Here is a 21,956-nt window from a genome sequence, read left to right on the forward strand (position 1 = left end):
TAGAGAAAGAATTATTTAAAATATTTATTCCTTTATTCCTCATGGCAGCATAATGTGTTATCAAAGCAACTATATATTGCATTTAATTTATGACACCCATTTTTGTATCTAATTGCAATAAGAATGTTATTTATTTTTTGTAGAAGCATGTATTTAGCCCCTGAATAATTGGTTATTTTCTTAGTGTGTAAATATTTTTAGAGAATTATTCAAAAGTAGATTTTGGAATCAAATTCATTTGTTTCTGGTGACTTTTTAGTTTACTTAAATGACAGAAACAGAGTACAGATCACCAGAAGACAGCTACAGAATAAGATACAGACTGCCGTATAGCACTCAGGAGACAGGTGTAGCACTTGTTAACCGAAAATGTGGTTAGTCTAGCTATGCACTTCACTTTGTAAGAATGAGAGATGTCCTTTTTTCAAGGTGAAACTTCAAAGGAATCCATTTTGTCTGGATACTCTTCTCTGTGCCCTCTTGTATTTCTTGGCATCACTACACTAATACTAAATCATCCCTGAAAGATGTTCTGGCCTGTTGGAAACATTCCTACTCTGTCTTGCATTTTGGGACAGTTAATGGAAGGATATTTTTTCTCATTTGCATAAAAGCCACACATGTGTCCAGCTCAGTAGCTATCATTAATGTATCTCTACTTCAGTCATCATTGAACGCCTTCCAAATGTTAGACACTTCAGCTTCTCCAGGCCCCGTCTGTAGTTACTTGATGATATCCGGCTGAAAACACCTGGGGGAAGAGTATGCTAGAAAAGGGAGAGGAACTTTCCTACAGATTATTTGAGGATTATAATAAAATATTGCATATTTATAACATATTCTCATATTGTCCTCCTCCAGGGATTCAATATAGTAGCTAGTCCGGGGTACTTATTGCTGGGACCAGATTCAGCCTATTCTGTCCCTGCTATTTATCCCTGATTTCCATTTCTTCTAATTAGAAGCTTTTCTGGCTGCTCTGACTCACTTTGTGCCTTCTTTTCAATCCAGGTCTTTCATCTCTATCACTTGTTACTTAAATCTGATAGCTTTATTTTTATCTTTCTCTCTCTCTTATTTATTTATTTTGCTAATAGCCCAAGAGCATATTTCTTAAAAACAAAGCAAACAAAAAAGTCCCCTAAAACAAGAGGTTGGGAAAATAGAGAGTATTAGATTTGTGTAAATAAAGGATATATGTTCAGGGAAACAATATGGTGACCAGTGAGTAAGTTGCAATATTAGACTGGCTTGTGCTTGAATCTGTTGTGTAAATTACAAAAATAAAGTGACAGTAGCTTTCAGTAATGGTGATTCTTGGGTTGTTATGCATTCTCAAATTCATTTAGTATTTCACAATAGAATTTCAATCCAAAGAAAATGCTAAAGAAAATGAACCATTTATAAGTTTGTTAGTAGCACCATTATACAGTTGGGATTTTGTTTATTAATAGCCCACTAGAAATTTCCCCTACAAAGTTCTGCTGAAATAAAGGAACTCATAAAATCTGGGAAGATTTGATATTGCCCCAAACTTTTCTCTCCCATTCAGAGCTTTCTATCTCAACTGGAAGTTGCTTATTCCAGAAGGCATAATGCAGAACACAGAGCTTGAGGGTGACTGTGACTTCAGTAGCTGCAAGTCAGGTGGTGGACAGATGTAGGGCAGTTTCTGAAAGGGGAGAGCGACCATTCCATTTTTCCAACAGATAATGCTGATTATCAAAGAAGCAATCAAGTTTATAGGAATTCACATTGTTGTAAGGAAATTTGAACCAATTCCATTTGGAAACCATATCTTTGTGCTTATTTGTTTTTTTTTTTCTTAATTCAGATGCTAACTATTGGCGACTAAATTTTTTTTTTTAAGATTTTTTTATTTATTCATTTGACAGAGATCACAAGTAGGTAGAGAGACAGGCAGAGAGAGAGGAGGAAGCAGGCTCCCCGCTGAGCAGAGAGCCCGATGCGGGGCTCGATCCCAGGACCCTGGGATCATGACGTGAGCCGAAGGCAGAGGCTTTAACCCACTGAGCCACCCAGGCACCCCTATTGGCGACTAAATTAAAAGTAATCTCACACTTATTCAGAAGCCATAATTGTGTAGTGAAGGAGAAATTATAGCCATATTAGTATTCCTTAAGATCTTCTACACTTCCATGGTTATAGGCCCCTACAGCTTGTTTTATTATCTCATTTTATAGCATTATAATTCCTTTTTCTCATATCTGTGTTTATTTACATTCCACTAACTTATATTTTTGTAAAGTATCATTATAAATACTACACGTGGTATTTACTGACATTAATAGTAACATCACCAAAATTATTTAATAAGTATAATCATCCTAATTTCAAGTTCTGATTTTATCAGTTTGTATGCTACTGCCTGTGGCAACTGAAACGAGTATTCAGAACAGTGAGAAGAATGGTTTTTTAGAGGTCAGGGGGCATCTGCTCTGTGGTTATGATTGTAATATATGTTGATTTTTCCATTCGGTTCTTATCTTTGGCTTAAATCACTGGTCATAAATAAAAATGTGAACTATTGCCTATTGCACTTGTGAGGAAAAATTAGGTAGTATGTTTTTTTTTTTTTTAAAGATTTTATTTATTTGACAGACAGAGATCACAAGTAGGCAGAGAAACAGGCAGAGAGAGAGGAAGGGAAGCAGGCTCCCTGCTGAGCAGAGAGCCTGATGCGGGGCTCGACCCCAGAACCCTGGGATCATGACCCGAGCTGAAGGCAGAGGCTTTAACCCACTGAGCCACCCAGGTGCCCCTAGTATGTTTTATTATAATAATTAATGCACAGACTTCATCAGAAACACGTAAGAGCTATTTCATGGAAATGGGAGCCTGTTTGTATAATCCATGTTCTTTCTTTGGTTGAGGCATGCTTCGTGATTATACTGAATTATGATTACACTACAATTCATGGTCCCATCAGACTTTCAAAGCCTTTCTACTGCACGACTTATTATTTGTCTCAGTAGACTTCGACTCTTTTTGAGCAACCCAGTGTGCCTGTAAGGAAAAAAAAAAAAAAAAAAAAAAGAAGTCACATTTGGGAACTGTTAAAAGAGCTGAATTATGGTTCTTGGCAATTATTTATCTCTGTTGTTTTAGAAACAATTTTATGTATTTCCCTTTATATAAACTTGTTTCTTTCCTTAAAACTTGTCTTAGCTTACTATTCTTTTTATCTTGTTGCTTTTATTATTAACTTTCCAGAATTATTTCACTGTAGAATAATATTAGACATATTTTCCCCATTTTCCTCTATTTTGCATCTTAGATGCACAAAGTTTCAAAAGGTTTTTATATTTATTTTTTCTCATATGATCAATATTCAGGTCTGTACCCTGTGGTAGTCTAAATAATGTTCCTTCAAACTGTCCATGTCCTAATCTCAGAGACTGTGAATGAGGTATTTTACATGATAAAAGAGACTGTGTGTTTATAATTAAAGTAAGGATCTTGAGTTGGGGAGATTATTCTGGTTATCCAAGTGGGCCCACTATCATCACAGGGTCCTTCTAAGCAGGAGGCAGGAAGATCAGAGTCAATAGTGGTAGATGTGATCAAGACAGTGTGAACGTGGAGTGCCACAAGGAAGTGATGTATCAGTCAAGGAACGTAGGCGGCCTCTAGATGCTGAAAATGCAAAAAAATGGAGTCTCTCTTCAGCTCCTCAAGAGGGAGTCAGCCTTACAGATACTGTGACTTTAGTCCCATGAAACTAATTGTGATGTTTCGAATTCCAGAACTGTAAGTAATAATTTATGATGTTTTAAATCACTAAATTTTGATAATTTTGTTACAGCAGCAATGGGAAACTCATACATGTGCTGATGAACACTTTGTTAATGCATTTTTTTCCTCCCAAATTCTATTGGAAGATTATCTAATTGCATATAACTTCATCCTAAATGCTACTGGAGAGTTATCTGATTATATATATAACTTTTTTATATATGGATATGGGAAAATAATCAATGGTTTTGAATTCAGTGATTACTAAATACTCTCACTTGTTAATTGTAATAAGGACATAATTTGAAAGAGAATATATTTTTAGTTGTTAAAAATGTATTTCATTCTCTTTTTTTGTCAAAGTTACTTTTTTAGTATCTGCTTTAAAATGAAGAATAATATGATTTGTCACAGATACTTTCCTCTTCCCTTTTTTCTCCTAGCTGTATTATTTAGAAGTATTGGTGATTAAACATCATATTAGGCAATAAGGAAGGATGAGAAATGCTCAAGTTTTATTTTCTTCTTCCAGTAATTTGTCATTGTTATCAATTGATATAGGAGAAATTAAATTAATGGTATTAATAATACTAGACAAATATCCTAACCTGTCAAAATGTGACAGTAATATGTATTAAATAGAATCATGCTGGGTACTTTCTATTCAGCCCAACAGACTGCCACTCTTATGGAGTTTATAGTTCAGGGAGGCACCACTGTACCACCTAGCAGGCACTCCTAATACACATGGAATATTGGAATAGGTCTAGAATTTTTAAATATTTATAGGTGTTACTAAACAATATTTAAATAATTTTTTTTAATAAAATGACATATTGGGAATAATTGCTAAAATATAACCTAAAAAATTTTAGTGGCATTTTGTTAACTCGTAATTCTTACATGAAATATCTAACCTCACTAATGACTAAATTTAAATCTTTTCAAACCAGGCTTATATCAGCTCTTTGACAGAACTTTAATTATAATGCTGCCAGATGCTATGAGAGCTGATCTCCCTCATTGCCTTGAATGTTAATATTTTTCTTATAATGTAAAGACTACAGATGAGTTAGAGATTCCCTGTGTGAGAGGCAGGTAAAAATTATAACTAACCAGAATAGCTATCCTAACAATAATAGAAAGTATAAATATTTTTTTAAATATTAAAATATCAATAATACAACTTAACCAGTTTTAATGTCTTGTTGTGAAATGTTTTATTGCCTTGAAGAAATAGTTGAATTTGGGTCTTAATTGGGACTGAAAATTTTGGAGAACATCCATTTTCCAGATAATGACTAATAGTGTGCTCTTTGGAATGAACAATGAGTAGTATTTGTCACCAAGTTCTTTAAAAACAATTAACTAATTTCCCACTGATAAAAGAAGTCTGTTTCTGATGGGAATTTGTTCATTGCAAAATAAACGATAAAGCTATAATTACTGTGATTGACTAATTGAAAATGAAAATAAATAGGTTTCAAAGATAGTTATCTTAATATAGAACATTTGAAATGCCAATAACTAGTAATTATTTAGAAATGCTCATAAAACATTAACCAAAGCAACTAATGAGCTTTTATCTTTTAATGAATGTTAAACTCAAACTATTACTTTAAACTATAAAATTTTAAAACACTCTTAAAAGATATATAAACTTGCTACAACTTGGATTGAATCATAATGATATGTGACTACACAGCTAATAGAAAAGCATCTTTGAAGTACTTTTATAAGGAAATAATAAGATATAATGGCCAAGACTGATACAGTGAAATAAGCAATTTCCAGATTTTTGGTGATGCTCATTATAATACAACTCTGGAGTTCTACTAAAAAATTAAGAAAAGGATTACAGTGGAGACTTGAAGTTATGTGGTGTGTTAAGCTTACAGTGGAGCAGTTGAAAGCACAAAGAATAATTCAGGAGATGCTCAGAAGCAGATTTTAGCACTGTGTCAAGATTTGTGACTTTGAAGTAGATTACTTTTAAGAATAATTGTTGGTTGGGGGCACTGGGTGCCTCAGTCGGTTAAGCATCTACCTTCAGCTCAGGTCATGATCTCGGGGTCCTGGGATCAAGCCCTGCATTGGGCTCCCTGCTGAGCAGGGAGCCTGCTTCTCCCTCTGCCCTTCCCACTCATGCTTTCTTTCTTTCTCTCTCTTTCTCTCAAATAAATAAACAAACAAAAAAATAATTGGTTGATCAACACAGTACAGAACAAACTAAATGAGTTACATTAGATGCAGAATTTTTTTGAAGCAAAAAAAAATTTATTAAACTGTGTTACCAACATTATAGAAGGATAACAGCAGCATAAAAGGTATATCCTAATAAGGCAGTATACTTGTCTAGCCTTTAATATGGCCAAGTGCAGTTCATATACTTTGTATACTATCTCATTTAATCTCTATAAAAACCCTATCTTTGTGGGTAAGTTATTATTATCCCCATATTATAGATAGGAATTTTGTCCTTTGTTCACTTCTTAATCCTCCATAATATTGCTTTTAATATGCCACTCTACCAAAAATGCTTTTGCTAAAATTTTCAGTGGTTTTCTCATTTGCTGAGAGTATTCAGTATGACTGTGCTTGACACTGTATGATACCTGCTGCTGTTGACCTTCTCAAAGCTTTCGACTATTTGGTTTGGTGAAATCACATTTTCAAGGTTTTCTTTTTTCCTCAGTCTTCTAGCCTGCCCTTTGAATGCATGTCCTTCCCAGGGTTATTTATTTATTTATCTATTTTTTTGCTTTGGATTCCTACTCTTACTAATACTTATGGACAAACTCTTCATTAATCTTCTTCTTCTTCTTTTTTTTCCTTTGGTTATGTTTTCAAGATTCATTTATGTCATAACAGGTATCAGAATTTCATTCTTTTTTTACAGCCAAATAATATTCCTTAGGGCGTATGCATATACAGGCATACCTTGTTTTATTGTGCTTTGTAGATACTGTGTTTTTTTACAGATTGGAGATTTGTGGCATCCTGCAATGAGCAAGTTTATTGGTGTCATTTTTCCAACAGCATTTGCTTACTTGCTGTCTCCTTGTCACATTTGGTAATTCACACAATATTTCAAACTCTATTATTAATATTATATTTGTTATGATGATCTGTGATCTGTGATCTTTGATGTTAGTCTTATGATTGTTTTAGGGCATCAGGAACCAAGGTCATATAAGATGGCAAACTTAATCGATAAATGTTGTGTGTGTTCTGACTATTCTACCAACCAGCCATTTTCTGTCTCTTTCCCTGTACATGGGCCTCCTTCCCCTGAGATACATAATACTGAAAATAGGCCAGTTAATAACAAGACAATGGCCTCTAAGTGTTCAAGTGAAAGGAAGAATCACATACCTCACTTTAAATCAAAGGTAGAAATGATCAAGCTTAGTGAGGAAGGCATGTCAAAAGCCAAGATAGGCTAAAGGCTAGGTCTCTTGCACCAAACAGCCGCATTGTGGATGCAAAGGAAAAGTTCTGGAAGAAAATTAAAAATGCTATGCCAGTGAACACATGAATGATAAGAAAGCAAAGCAACCTTGTTTAGTGGTCTGGATAGAAGGTCAAACCAGCTACAACATTCCCTTAAGCCAGAGCCTAATCCAGAGCAAGGCTCTAAGTCTTTTCAGTTTTATGAAGGCTAAGAGAGGTGAGGAAGCTGCAGAAGACAAGTTTCAAGTTAACAAAGTTTGGTTCATGAAGCTTAAGGAAAGAAGCCATCTCCATAACATCGATGTGCAAAGTGAAGCAGCACGTGCCGATAGAGAAGCTGCAGCAAGTTCTCCAGAAGATCCACCTGAGGGCATTCATGAAGGCGGCCACACTGAACAATGGATTTTCACCATACATAAAACAGCCTTCTATTGGAAGAAGATGCCATCAAGGACAATCATAGTCTGAGAGGAGAAGCCAGTGCCTGGTTTCAAAGCTTCAAAAGACAGACTGACTCTCTTGTTGGGGACTAGTGCAGCTGACAACCTGAAATGGAAGCCAGTGTTCATTTACCATTGTGAAAACCCCAGGCCCTTAAGAAGGTAAATCTATTCTGTGCTCTGTCAGTGGCACAGCAAAGCCAGCATCACAACCATCTGTTTACAGCATGGTTTACTGAATATTTTAGGCCCACTGCTGAGACCTAGTGCTCTAAAAAAAGATTCCTTTAAAAGTATGACTGCTTCTTCACAATACTTTTGGTCATCCAACCGTTTTGATGGAGATGGGCAACAATATTAATGTTGTCTCCATACCTGCTAATACAGCATCCATTCTGCAGCCCAGAGATTAAGAAGTAATTTTGACCTTCAAGTCTTATTATTTAAGAAAAGCATTCTGCAAGGCTATCATTGTCATAGATAGTTATTCCTCTGATGGATCTGGGCAAAGTAAATTGAAAGCTTTTGGAAGGGATACAGCATTTTAGATACTATTAAGAACATTTGTGATTTGTGGGAAGTAGTCAAAATACCAACATGAACAGGAGTTTGGAAGCTGATTCCAAACCTCATGGATGACTTTGAGGGGTTCAAGACCTACAGTAGAGGAGGTTGCTGAAGATACAGCGGAAATAGTGAGAGAACTAGAATTAGATGTAGAGCCGGAGGATGTGACTGAACCGCTGCAAGTTCATGATCAAACGTGAATGGATGAGGAGTTGTTTCTTTTCAATGAGCAAAGAAAGTGTTTTCTTGAGATGCAATCCACTCCATGAAGACGTTGTGTAGATTGTTGAAATGACAACAAGGGATTCAGAACTGGACATATACTTGGTTGATAAAGCAGCAGCAGGGTTTGAGAGGACAGACTCCAGTTTTGAAAGACGTTTTGCTGTGGATAAAATGCTATCAAACAGCGTCACATGCTACAGAGAAATTGTTCATGAAAGGAAGAATCAATGGGTGTGGCAAACTTCACTGTTGTCTTCTTGTAAGAAATTGCCAACCACTTTGATCTTCAGCAGCCACCAGCCTGGTCAGTCAGCAGCCATCAGCATTGAGGCCAGACCCTCCACCAGTAAAAAAATACTATGACTCATTGAAAGATTAGGTTAGTGTTAGTATTTTTTTAATAATAAAGTATTTTTTAATTAAGGTATGTACATTTTTTAGACATAGTGCTATATCACACATTAATACATTATATATAGTACAATGTAAATATAACTTTTATATGCACTAGAAAATCAGACAATTTATTTGATTTGCTTCATTGCAATATTCACTTTATTGCAGTGATCTGGAACTAAACCCACAGTTTCTCCAAGGTATGCCTGTATACCCCATTTCATTTATCCATTTACCTCTTGATGGGTGCTTGGGTTGTTTCCACCTTTTGGCTCTTGTGAATAATGCTGCAATGAGCATGGTGTGTAAGTATTTGTTGGAGTCTCTGATTTCAGTTCTTTTGGATTTATACCTAGGAGTGGAATTGCTGGATCATATGGTATTTCTATTATGTTTTTGAGGACAAAGTATAATTACTTAAAAGTGAAAAATGTACATTTAGTGAGGAAGTATGGACATGTTAGTGATTTATTTAACTCATTAGTGAAGGACCCAGTGGGATAGTAAAGCTGCTTCAGTGGAAAATTCAGGAGCTTGAAGTGAAAGAATGAATGCTGAAATTAGATTGCTAAATTAGACACAGGCTTGTTAATGTCTCACAGGGCAATAAAGGTATAATCTTTGGGGATATCTTTTCTCCCTGACATAGAACATTTGCATCTGTACCAGTCAGATACCATTTGCAATTTATGAATCTTCTGTATCTTATCTGCTTTTGCAGAATCTAGGCCTTAACTAATAGAAGATGGCAAGTCAGAAAAAGATACACTTTCCTAGAGAACCCCACAACACTTACGTGGGCTTGTTATGAATTGTTTCAGCAGGATATTGAAAGGGTGAATAATAATCTTTTTTCCTTATTTCCAAATTTTGATTTTTCTTACCTTCATGTCTATTCCCTTTCCTTTTGTTTATACTATATTTTGCATCCACTCTTTGTAACTTTTGTACATATCTTTCTTAGAATGTATTACTTTGTTGAAATTTATTTACTTTTCTTTAAATTTTGATACATATTGCCAAATAACTGTCCAGGTTAGCTTATACTCCAGGAAAGTTTATGCATTTATGTTGCTTTTGGTGGTGTATGAATGTGCCAACTCTCTATGCCTTACCAGTGATAAGTAGGATTACTCATCATCATTTCTAACTTCATGGGCAAAGGGAAAAATAGAATCTTGTTTTTCATTGTTTTTCTTTTGTAGTGGGGCAGAACATATCTTCATGTTTATTGGTTCTTCATAGCAAATTTTGCTATAGAGTTTTACATGAGAGTACTTTCTCAAAAGAAACTTGCAGTACCCCTCTGTTTTTGAGAGAATTCTCAGATTGTTTTACATAAATCATGTTCATATTTTTAATGTTAAATATCATTCTTTCATATGAAAATAACACATTTTACTAATCTGTCCTCCCTGATGGATTTTAGATTGTTTCTGGGTTTTTTTGTTTGTTTGTTTGTTTGTTTGTTTTGGTTTGGTTTTTGCCTATTACGTAGTTGTATGCAGTAGACATCTTTGAAATGTATTTATGTACCAAGTACCTTACTTTTAAAACTGGACTTTTTTTTGAGAGCAGTTTTATCTTCACAGCAAAATGGAGCAGAAAATACAGAGAGTTCTCATATACTCCTTACGCCCCCTACCCACGACCTCCCCCACTATCAACCTTTGCACCAAAGGGGTGTATTTGTTGCAATCAGTGAACTTACAATAGCACATCATCAACCAAAGTCTGTAGATTACATTAGGGTTTGCTCTTGTTGTTCATTTTATGAGTTTTGACAAATGTTTGAACATATGTATCCAGTTATGATGTCATATAGAAGAATTTCAGTACCCTAAAAGTCCTCTGTGTTCTGCCTGTTCATCTCTCTGTCCCCTATAATCCTTGGCAACCACTGATTGATTTTTACTGTATCCAAGTTTTGCCTTTTCCAGAATGTCATGTAGTTGGAATCATGCAGCATATAGCCTTTTCAGATTGGCTTCTTTTACTTATTGGCATGTATTTAAGGTTCCTGCATATATTTTTATGGCTTGATAGCTCCTTTCTTTTTCTTGCTGACTAATATTCTTTTGTCTGGATGTACCACAGTTTACCCATTCACCCACTGAAGGACATCTTGGTTGTTTCCAAGTTTAAGCAATTATGAATACAACTGCTATAAACATGGACGTGCAGGTTTTTGTGTAAGGTTTTAGTCCCTTTGGGTAAAAACCAAGGAGTGCAGTGTCGTAAGAATATATTTAGTTTTGTAAGAAACTTCCAAACTGTCTTTCAAAGTGGATGTACCATTTTCATTTCCACCATCAGTGAATGAGAGTGCCTTTTGCTCCATATCCTTATTTGCATTTGGTGTTCTCAGTGTGATGGATTTTGCCCTTTCTGATCATTGTGTAATTGGTATCTTATTGTTTTAATTGTTTCATTTGCATCTCTCTAATGACATATGAAGTGGAACGTCTTTTCATAGGTTTATTTGTCATCAGTGTATCTTCTTTGGTGAAGTGTCTGTTAAGATCTTTGGCCCATTTTTTTTTTTTTTAATGGGGTTGTTTGTATTCTTATTGTTACATTTTAAGAGTCCTTTGCATATTTCTTCTTGGTCTTGACTTTAACTAGTGTCTTTCTCCTGGGCACTCCCAAACCTCTGTCTCATGCTCTGGCCTCCTTTTAGTACTGATTTTGATTATTTCTGCTACTTTATGTTTCTTGGTATTCAGTGATTTTTTTGTATTGCTGATGAAACACTTGAGAAACAGTGACTTTTGCCTGCTACTCTAGTCCTGCCCTTCCCTAATATCACCACCTGTCAAAATTCTGCCAACTTTTAGAGAACTCCTCAGACTCACTTTCTGCAGGCTTTCCTGACCTGTGTCTGTAGTGATCATTTATTCTCTCAGTAAGTGCTGTCACCCCTAGAATCCTTACCATTTATTCCCTTCTTGTTTAATCATCACTTCCTGTTTGACTTATCATATGGTTTCACTTATTTGTGGAACATAAGGAATAGCATGGTGGACACTAAGAGGAAGGAAAAATGAAGAGGGAGAAATCGGAGTAGGAGAAAAACCATGAGAGACTATGAACTCCGGGAAACAAACGGAGAATTTTAGAAGGGAGGGTGGGTAGGAGGATGAGTGAGCCTGGTGATAGGTATTAAGGAGGGCATGGATTTCCTGGAACCCTGGGTGTTATACACAAATGATGAATCATGGAACACCACATCAAAAACTAACGATGTGCCGTATGGTGACTAACATAACACAATTTTTAAAAAATCACTTCCTGAGGGTATGGCCCTCAAATTTTTATCTCTCTCAGACTGGTAGCTCAGACCTTCAAACATAGAAAGCTCTTAATGAATTGCTATTTAATGAATGAAAAAATGAAGGAAGAAATGAATGTTTAACCTAGCAAAGTAAAACTGATTGTTAACTGAGTCTCTTTTGTAACCATTGAATTTAGTCTTGAACATAAAAACCAATAGATGTTTTATTTTGTTAGTCCATAAAACAAACTTGCCATTGTTAGTCGATGTATCTTAAGTCTTTGAAATCTGAATAATATTAGATTGATCAGATATTAATAATTCATATTAATAATCAGAAATTACCTTGTTTTCTAGTACTATATTATATTCATCTTTTTATAATCAGCTACTAACATAGTCTTCACATCTGTTACCCAAAAAATATTGTTTAAAATCTTTTAAAGAATGGAATTAAAGTCAGTTTTGATGTTCAGTAACCAATTGAAACTTTCAGGTGGTATCTTTGTAACTATAGAAAAGGAATGCTGTCAATGGTAGTTGTGAACCATTTCAAAGTGGTGATAATAACTATAATGGTAATAAAGTTAATAATGCATATAATAAATTAGTTAACTTTTGAGTACCCTCTTTGTTCCAGGTTTCATGCTTTAGGTACAACCTTTCATTTGATTCTTGTGAATAACAGGATTAATTTTCTTGATGAATTTAAAGCTCAGAGAAGTTAAGTGACTAGCCTTAGGGCACATAATAGGACATAATTCAGACCTACATTTGTCTAATTGTCCTGTCTTCAAGTCTCAGTGTAGGTGTCAGTTCACTTTGTTACTTTTAACTAATCCTGAGTCTACATGCCCCATAGCAATCTATTTCCATTTTTAGAGTCTTTTTCGAATTGTTTTATATTTGACTGATTGTCAATGTAACTGACAATTATTTCTTTGAAGTCTGAGAGTATTCACAGTGTGTCCTTAGTACCTAGAGCATGGAAAGGAATATATGGTTAATAAATAATTTTTGAATTGAATGAGTGAGCCAACCCATCAACTAGAGATTTAGGAGGAATTTAAATAAACATTTTTGGGAAGTAAATGATATACTCTGTAGCTAGATTCTCATGGACGTTTAATGGAAAGGAAACTGACATTTATATAGCAGGTACTATCTTAATCTTTTATGTTGAGCATTTTATTGAATTATCACATTAGGAATTAAGATTCTTATTTTTTTATGTTAAAAATTGAGCTCGGACAATTTAAGAAACTTGCTCAGAGTCAAAGCTATAAGATTCAGAGCTGAAACTTGAGTGAGAAACTTTGTATTTCCAAGTCCATGTTGACTCCATTATATTAGACTCTATAATTTGATTAATATAACTACAAAAATTACTTATGATGATAGATAGAATTTTAAAAGGGATGGCATTAAAACATTCTTATATAATTTGTAATTTTGTAATTTTTCCTACAGATAGGTTTTGTTTTGTCAAAACCTTTGATACTATGTAGGACCACGCTGGGCTTTAATCAGCTTTTGGCTGGTTAAAATGTTTTGAACTTAATAACTGATATAAAGATATAAGCGTTATAAAGTTATTCTTGGATTGATGGAAACACTGATTAGACTTCAAGAAGGATTTAGAAGAATGAACTTCACATGGGGAAGCACCATTTGAATTACTTTAAAATTTTAAAAGAAAAATAACTTTGCTGTATAATTTTAGATGAGTTATCCATACAATTTTTGGAGATAGAATTGTGGAATATAGAAGAGTGTTCCCCAAAGAATGTGTGTATGTATGGAGATTTTTAAGGAGAATTCAGTAGTAATTCTGGGGTAATTTCTAAATTTCTACCCCAGACATTACAAGGTGGCTTATTTTTAATTATGCAAAATATGCCCAAGTTAAAGCTTAGAATTGCTTTAACTCCTGTCAGATATCTTGAGTATTGTTATAAAATATCGATATGTCATTGGAAATTAATTACTACGATGAAAACTAGCATACATTCCAAATTTCATCTAAAGAATACCAATAGGTCTTAATATCTGTATCTCTAAACATAGAGCTAACATTCTATTAAAATATGAAAACCTAATTTTAGACTAAAATAAAGCATCCTGATTCTAAAATCCACGTTGGCAAAGTTTCTGGGAAGTGGCATCCAAACAATGCTGACAGACTTTTGTCAAGAATATGACAATCCAGGGTGCCTGGGTTGCTCAGTCATTTAAGGGTCTGTCTTCGGCTCAGGTCATGATCCCACAGTCCTGGGATAGAGTCCCGCATCAGTCTCCTTACTTGGTGCGGAGCCTGCTTCTCCTTCTCCCTCTCCCTGCTACTCCATCTGATTGTGCGCTCTTTCTCTTTCTCTCTGTGTCAAATAAATAAATATTCTTTAAAAAAATGACAGTCCCTCAACTCTTATTTTACTTTTGATTCATCTGTATTTCTTTTTTTTAAAAGATTTTATTTATTTATTTGACAGAGAGAGATCACAAGTAGGCAGAGAGGCAGGCAGAGAGAGAGGAAGGGAAGCAGGCTCCCTGTTGAGCAGTGAGCCCGATGAGGGACTCGATCCCGGGACCCTGGGATCATGACCTGAGCCGAAGGCAGCGGCTCAACCCACTGAGCCACCCAGGCGCCCCATTCATCTGTATTTCTGTCAAGTGTTTTAGGTGTATCATAATAACAAAAAAAATGCAAGGTAATAATTGAAATAGGACTAAATATGCAAGGGCCATGCAGTGATAGTCATACAAGGATATGGGAGAGAAATTATTAATTCAACTGGCTATAGAATTTAGTCTTCAGTGCTGTAGCTGCCAGACAAAAAGAAAAACATGATACAATAGTTCAGTCTTGCTTCCTGTAATATGAAGCATATAAGAGAATCAGGAAAGTATTTTTAGTATAAACTCTGAGGAATAGATTTATTTTTGCAAAGCCTTTGACTAAATACACCTAGCACATAGTAAATACCTAAATAGTTGTATTATAGTTATATATGTATAAACAAATGAGAAATTACATAAATAAGAACTTACCTTGTGTATTTTAATGTGATGGTCATTGATCAAAATAAGGAGTCATGGCTTTAATAACGTGTTTACAGATACATAGCAAAGTCATCTGGTTATTTTTCATATTAACCCTTGCAAACAAGTTAAGGATGTATATTTTACCATGACATTGTGAATGCACATTTTAAATATAGAAGTTTAAATATGTAGTTTTTGATGATATACCTTTTGATAAGACACAGTACATAGAGAAGGTAATTAAATAGCTTTAGTGTACCTAATTTTAGAATGCTGATAATTTAAGCATCATTCCAAGGAAGCTTTTTAGCAAATAATTTAAAGTTGAATACTGTTAAGTGTTCAAAGTAATGTCAAATGTATGTCAGCCATGTGCTTTAGCTAAGGTAATGTAACTGGTGTCTTATTAGAAAATTAAACCCCAGGGCACCTGGGTGGCCCAGTGGGTTCAGTGTTGGAGGTTTGGTTTTGGCTCAGGTCATGATCTCAGGGTCATGGGATGGAGCCCCTCATCAGGCTCTATGCTCAGCAGGGAGTCTATTTGAGATTCTCTCTCTTCTTCCCCCTGCCCCTCCTTGTGTGCTCTCTCTCTGTCTCTCAAATAAATCTTTTTTCGAAAAAAGAAAATAATTGAACCTAATGTGTATTCTTTTTAAAGGGGAGGGCCATACATGTTTGCCTGGAATGGAAAAAAAGCTTGCATCAGGAAGCAAGATGAGGTCTTCTGGAAGTCTCACCATGTGATGTAGATAAGCCTTTGTCTTGGACGCGTCTGAGTTAGTTCTTTTTGTCATAATCACTGTCAGATGTGAAGCAATTAAGTCCCATTATGAGTTTTAAGATGGTTGTATATTTTGACAGTTCATGTAGTTGTACAATGCAGCTCTTTATTTTCCAGAGTTCTAGGCCTCCTTTATTCCCTCCTTAATTCCATGTTCATTTGATTAGAAAGATGTTATCTTTTTTTATCAGTGCTGCAGATATGTTCAGTGCCAGCTTATATAATCTTTAATTTATTTGACTTTGGTCCTCTAGCATCATCTGCATATGATTTTTAAGAATTGATTTGTATTATACATGTTGAAAATTTTTTTATAAATCTTAAGTTTAGAGTAGCTATGAGATGTAGGTAGTTTAAATTTTATTTCACTATCTATACATCAATATGTGGATGTCATTACTACATACCTTACCCTTCTACAATTATTACACAGAGTCTGAAGATCATGTAAGAAAGTAAATTTTCCAAGCTTTTTTACTGTGACAGTTACTGCTCCTTGATTATGTTTTATTTTATATGTTATACATATATAAAACATGTGCACTTAGGTTTCATAGAAATCTATTCTTATAACTTAATAAAAGATGCTCTATAACCTCTTCTAGTTACTTATTTGGATTTTGATTTGAAGTCTGAGATTTTAATTCATTTTCATCATGTTGAAAGGCTATGGATAGACAGCATTTTGTGAATTTTGAATGACTGAAAGCAAGGAAGCTGAAGCCCAAAACAATTTTTACCTTGAGCACTTCTGTGCATGTTCTGAGTACAGTACGTAAAATTAAAATCAAAAGGCCTGAGCACCATGCTCAGTGCTAAGTAAATATATGCTAATAATCTGATTTGTGGCAGACCCCCATTTCACTGGCAATATAAAATGTATTAAGCTACTAAACATGTTTCTAGGTTCACATATTAAGATCTATGTCTTGACATAATTCAATTTTTACAAAGTTTTAAAATGAGAATTTTTGAAGATAGACAAAAAACTGAAGTAAAATGGCCAGCTATTTAGTGGATTTCAAAACATTTTTCTTCTTATTTAAATAAACGTAACTCAAATTTTGATATACTTAATCTGTTTTGCATGATGCAAGTCTCATCTGACTTTCTCACATTCTCTCTACAATCATATACACATATGAGTAGTCAAGAATAGTTTATCTTTTCCTTCTTACATATATGTAGATAAGTATGTGTTATAGACATATATACATGTTATATATTGTTTTTATAGCTTGCTACTTAGTAAAAGGCAAGTAGAAATATTTTCCCTTGGCTTCTTATCTATTTTTAATTAAATTTTATTCTACTTTTTTGGGTGAAGAATGACAATATTTAGTAATCTCATGTTTTTATGATAATACCACTTAACCAACTGGCATAACTGGCATTTGTAAAAAGGTGAAGCAATTATTGGTAAAGTTATATTTTGATATTGGAGCTAGCAAGTGCTAAGGAAATTTCTGTAAAGTTATTAAATAGATACGTTGGTGTCTTTATATTTAGTGACCAAGCTGTTTTGATCCTGTTTGATGGAGGGAGAATAAAAATATCTGTGGTGCTTATCACTGAAACTCTTTTTATTCTGGTGCTGAATATATTCTTTCAAATAGCAGTAAACACACACATGCACACAATTTTTTCCAGGACTATAGAGTTAACATCTTCTTGAGACAGAAATGGAATGATCCCAGGCTGAAGCTCCCTAGTGATTTTCGGGGCTCGGACGCACTGACAGTGGATCCCACAATGTACAAATGTCTATGGAAACCTGACTTATTTTTCGCAAATGAAAAAAGTGCCAATTTTCATGATGTGACCCAGGAAAATATCCTTCTTTTTATTTTTCGTGATGGAGATGTTCTTGTCAGCATGAGGTACTCTTTAATAATATTTGTACAGCCCTACATGTGTGTGTGTGTGTGTGTGTGTGTGTATGTATGTATATATATATATGTATATATATATATATATATATATATATATATATATATAAATTCAGATTGTCACAGACAAACACATTAAGTGACATCTAAGACCTCTGTTTCTACTTTCAGGTTATCTATTACTCTTTCATGCCCTTTGGACTTGACCTTGTTTCCCATGGATACACAACGTTGCAAGATGCAACTGGAGAGCTGTATGTAAATGAGACCCTAAGTGACTATAGGAGTACAAATTCTTAAAATCTCTAAGCAGTACATTCTACTAATCTCTTAGATAACAATGGTTAAACTAATGCTTTTTATTACAAATAGTAGAATAATTTATTTAGGAAAATTGTTATTCTTTTACTGTAATAATTACTAAGATAGACACATCTTTTGGGTGCTAGGTTTTGCTTTCAGTTTATGTAGGTGTACACTTCTAAATTGTTCCAACTGCCATCATCATTTGGATTGATAATATAAATAAAGGAGAAAACCATATCTTAATAACTGTTCTACTGTTAAAGCCACATGTTCAGATCAGAAAATTTGAAAATATTAAAAACAGCACCTAAATCCTACCAAGTAGTCATTTTCTGCGGATTGTCTAAAAAGTTTTTTTTTTTTTTTTGCAAAATTGGGATTTTTGTGTTTCTATGATCATATGTTTTTCACTTCATGAAAGATATACCACATTAAGGTATAAGGTATATTAACTGAAATAATTATTGAAATAATTATCTTTAAAATATATCAATTAATTTGCTAATCATGCTTATCTTTTGAAAATAAAAGTGGGACATAAAACTTGAAAAACTAACACTAAAATAAGGAAGCCTCAGCCTGAAGACCTATATTCAATGACCTCTTTCAGCAAAAAAATAAAGAATAGCCTTGTAAAATATCTTATATATATACTTGCTAGATGATATGCTTTAAAGTTACTTTGTGGTTATCTGCTGTTTAAAAAAAAAATTACTGAAGCTGGAACCTAAATTTGAACAATCTCAACTGCTTTCTAAGTATAAATTGAGATTTTGCAGATGTAAGTGTATGTATGTATGTACGTTTTTGTGTGTTCTATCTATTTATGCCTGTGTTAATATGTATTTGTGTAAGAAATTCCAACTGGGTATTTATATTCAAATCTATTGTCAGATGCACTGAAGTATTGCTTTGAAAAATCCAAGTACTTATAGTTGAATGGTAGGCTGTAATACCCCATAGGATCCTTGAGTTGTAGCCGTATTACCTAAACCCAAAATATGTGCTTTCGCATTTAATAATGATGTCCACTTGAGAGACTGTTTTCCTGCTTTCCTGTGCAATGCAACTCCCTTAGGGAAGTTTGTAGTTATTTCTTCAAAAATATAAGTGATTTGTGCTTAAGGTTTTTTTTTTTTTTAATTTTCATGTAGCATATTGTATAATTGTGAATGAGTCTATTCTGAATATATTCAGAAAGCTAATATGACTTATTTATTACTTTTTATTGATGACAGCTCTGAAATCTGACATAGCAAAGTATGCTACTATATAGGAGGCAGTGAGATTGTAACTGTGTACCATATGCTCATTGCTTTAGCTTGTTCTTTCTTTAAGCCAATTATCTGTAAATTTGTGCTACTGTTTTCATTGATAGCCATAGATTTTATCTCTGCATTTTTAACAAGAGTTTCAAAGAAGAATGACCTGTTATTTTACCATTTATGTGTGTAATAATTGGATTCTTAAAATATTAAGAAAATATCAATTACATTTCAAACTAATATTTTTATTTATTTGCTTTTGTTTATAGTTGGCTATACAACTGATGATTTACGATTTATCTGGCAGTCAGGGGATCCTGTTCAGTTAGAAAAAATCGCCTTGCCTCAGTTTGATATTAAAAAGGAAGATATCGAATATGGCAACTGTACAAAATACTATAAAGGCACTGGTAAGTAATATTCTTTGAATTAAACAAAACTAAGTCCTGCTTCAAAGGTTTGTTTCAATTTTAACATATGCCAGGAGCAGAATAGAAGAAAATTTTTTAAAAAGTGAGTTCAGTATTTATAAGTAGTTTATCTTTACCTTCATATATTTAAATCTTTCATAAAATGACATTCACTAAAGTTCTTAAAAATGTTTATTACTACATAGTTTTGCTTTTATGTAACTCTACATAACAAAAGGTTTTCAATTTTTTATTTTAGTAATACAAACTCTCCCAGGCAATAGTTTTCTTAGGTGTTGCCAAGAAACTTTTTTTCTGGCAAGTTTCAGTTTGGGACCAAACATCATGGATTTGATGAATATAGTCCATACCCACTTGTCGCCTGTCTTTCAGGCAGGTTTAGATGTTGGTTGACCCATATTCTTAGTTGCAGAAAGCACTGATCTTTATGCTGCGCAGGAAGCGGTAAGTGTGGAGAATAACTGGGCATCGGTTAATATTCCCTGTATAATATTGTTGGCCTAGGTTATGGAACAGCTAATTGTGAAAAGCACAACAAGTTAACCTCATTCACTACATTACCTCGAGCTTTGCAGAAATGAAAATATACCCACTGATCAATACTTTAATAATATGATTCATATTCAACATTTGAGTCACAACTGACAGAGTTATTGAGGGTTTTAGTTATTAAATATAATGGTTTTTCCTGTAGTAATATGCATAAAAGGCTGACTGAATTTTGCTCATTATTTTCAAACTAATCATTTCAATTTTGAATTATGCAATTCTAATTTTCTATGAGGAAGTAAACAAAGATATGACAAAGGTGTTCAGAAATAGATATAATTAGGAGCATCTGGGTGGTTCAGTTGGTTAAGCGCCAAACAGTTGATTTTGGCTAGGATCCTGAGATCAAGGTGGTATAGAACTCTGTACTCAGGAGGGAGACTAGACTCTCTCTGCCCACCCCCCACAACTCAAGGCTGCTCTTTCATTTTCACTCTCTCTTAAATAAATAAATCTTAAAAAGTGAGAGAGAGAAATAGATATAATTTAATGTATTGTAACATTTATGTTGACTTGCAAAATAAAAATGTATAGTGTAATTGTATAGAATTTGGGAAGATCAGATGTTTGAGTTTATAATGCTGCCATCATGGCATCATCAAAGACAAAATATAATATGAAAAAAGGCAGAGTGAACTTTGACACATTTACAGTGCTACAGTAAATGCAACACTTAGGCAACTTGGAGATAAAGTTAGTTTAAGCATCTGTTGTCATTGACATTCACATAATTTAATGGATTATATAGCATTTATATACAAATAGCTCCTTCTGTTATAGAGTTTATAGTATATTAGAATAAGAGAGATAAAAAACAAATACACTGCTAAAAGAAACTAAAAAGTTTTTTAAAAAGGAAAACCTGAGAACTCTTAAAAAATTTGACCACCAAAACACTCATGTATCATATAGATACATGGGCTTTTAGTGATCTTATTGACAGTTCTGAACCAGTTCCTTTATTTAACACAGAAAATAACTGAGGAGCAGAGTGATTGAGGGACTTACGGAATGTTGCAGGCAAATCAGTGTCAGCTGCTGCACGAAGAACTGTACTCCTTTTCTCTGTACTCACTCAAATTAAGGAAATGCACTACAGTGTTTAGACACTTTGACAGGTCACCTAGTAATGAAAAAAAAAAACAACTTGAAAGCCAAGGACAATCCTTTTGGGATTGTTGTGTAGAAACATATATTTAGTAGATAGCTTTTGGATTTCTTGCTGTTTGTTTGGCATTATTTTAAGTGCTCTGCAGGAACTCTGTATTTAAATTCTCACAACCACCCTATGTATTCAGTACTTTTATTTTTCCTTTTTTACATGTTAGGATAATTGACAAAAGACACTTACCCAAGTCATACTGTTACTGAGTGAGTCTGACATTGCTATCCTACCTGTGAAGTCAGTCCTCCTACACTTTGCAAATAGTTATCCACATCTAGATTATATGGTTAATATTTCAAAATGAATAGGCTCAAAATTGTTTTGAGAACTTTGAAATGACCCTATTGAAGTTTTAAACTTTGTCTAAAGATGAAAATAAAGCTAGTAATTTTATTTATGATTTTATGTAATAGCATA

At 33.9% G+C, this 21,956-nt stretch overlaps 1 protein-coding gene across 2 annotated transcripts in view; it reads left to right on the forward strand.

The window, feature by feature from the left end:
* LOC111155549 (glycine receptor beta) overlaps positions 1-21,956 on the forward strand; it is a 92,066-nt gene that overhangs the window by 40,793 nt on the left and 29,317 nt on the right. For both annotated transcript variants that reach the window (XM_022515767.1, XM_022515777.1), the window contains 3 exons: positions 17,585-17,814; positions 17,995-18,077; positions 19,664-19,804. In XM_022515767.1, coding sequence (XP_022371475.1) covers positions 17,585-17,814; positions 17,995-18,077; positions 19,664-19,804 — 454 coding nt within the window. The remainder of the gene's footprint in view (positions 1-17,584; positions 17,815-17,994; positions 18,078-19,663; positions 19,805-21,956) is intronic.

This window comes from Enhydra lutris, unplaced genomic scaffold (assembly GCF_002288905.1).
Source record: "Enhydra lutris kenyoni isolate GAN:26980312 unplaced genomic scaffold, ASM228890v2 scaffoldscaffold3, whole genome shotgun sequence".
In the NCBI taxonomy this organism is placed as follows: domain Eukaryota; kingdom Metazoa; phylum Chordata; class Mammalia; order Carnivora; family Mustelidae; genus Enhydra; species Enhydra lutris.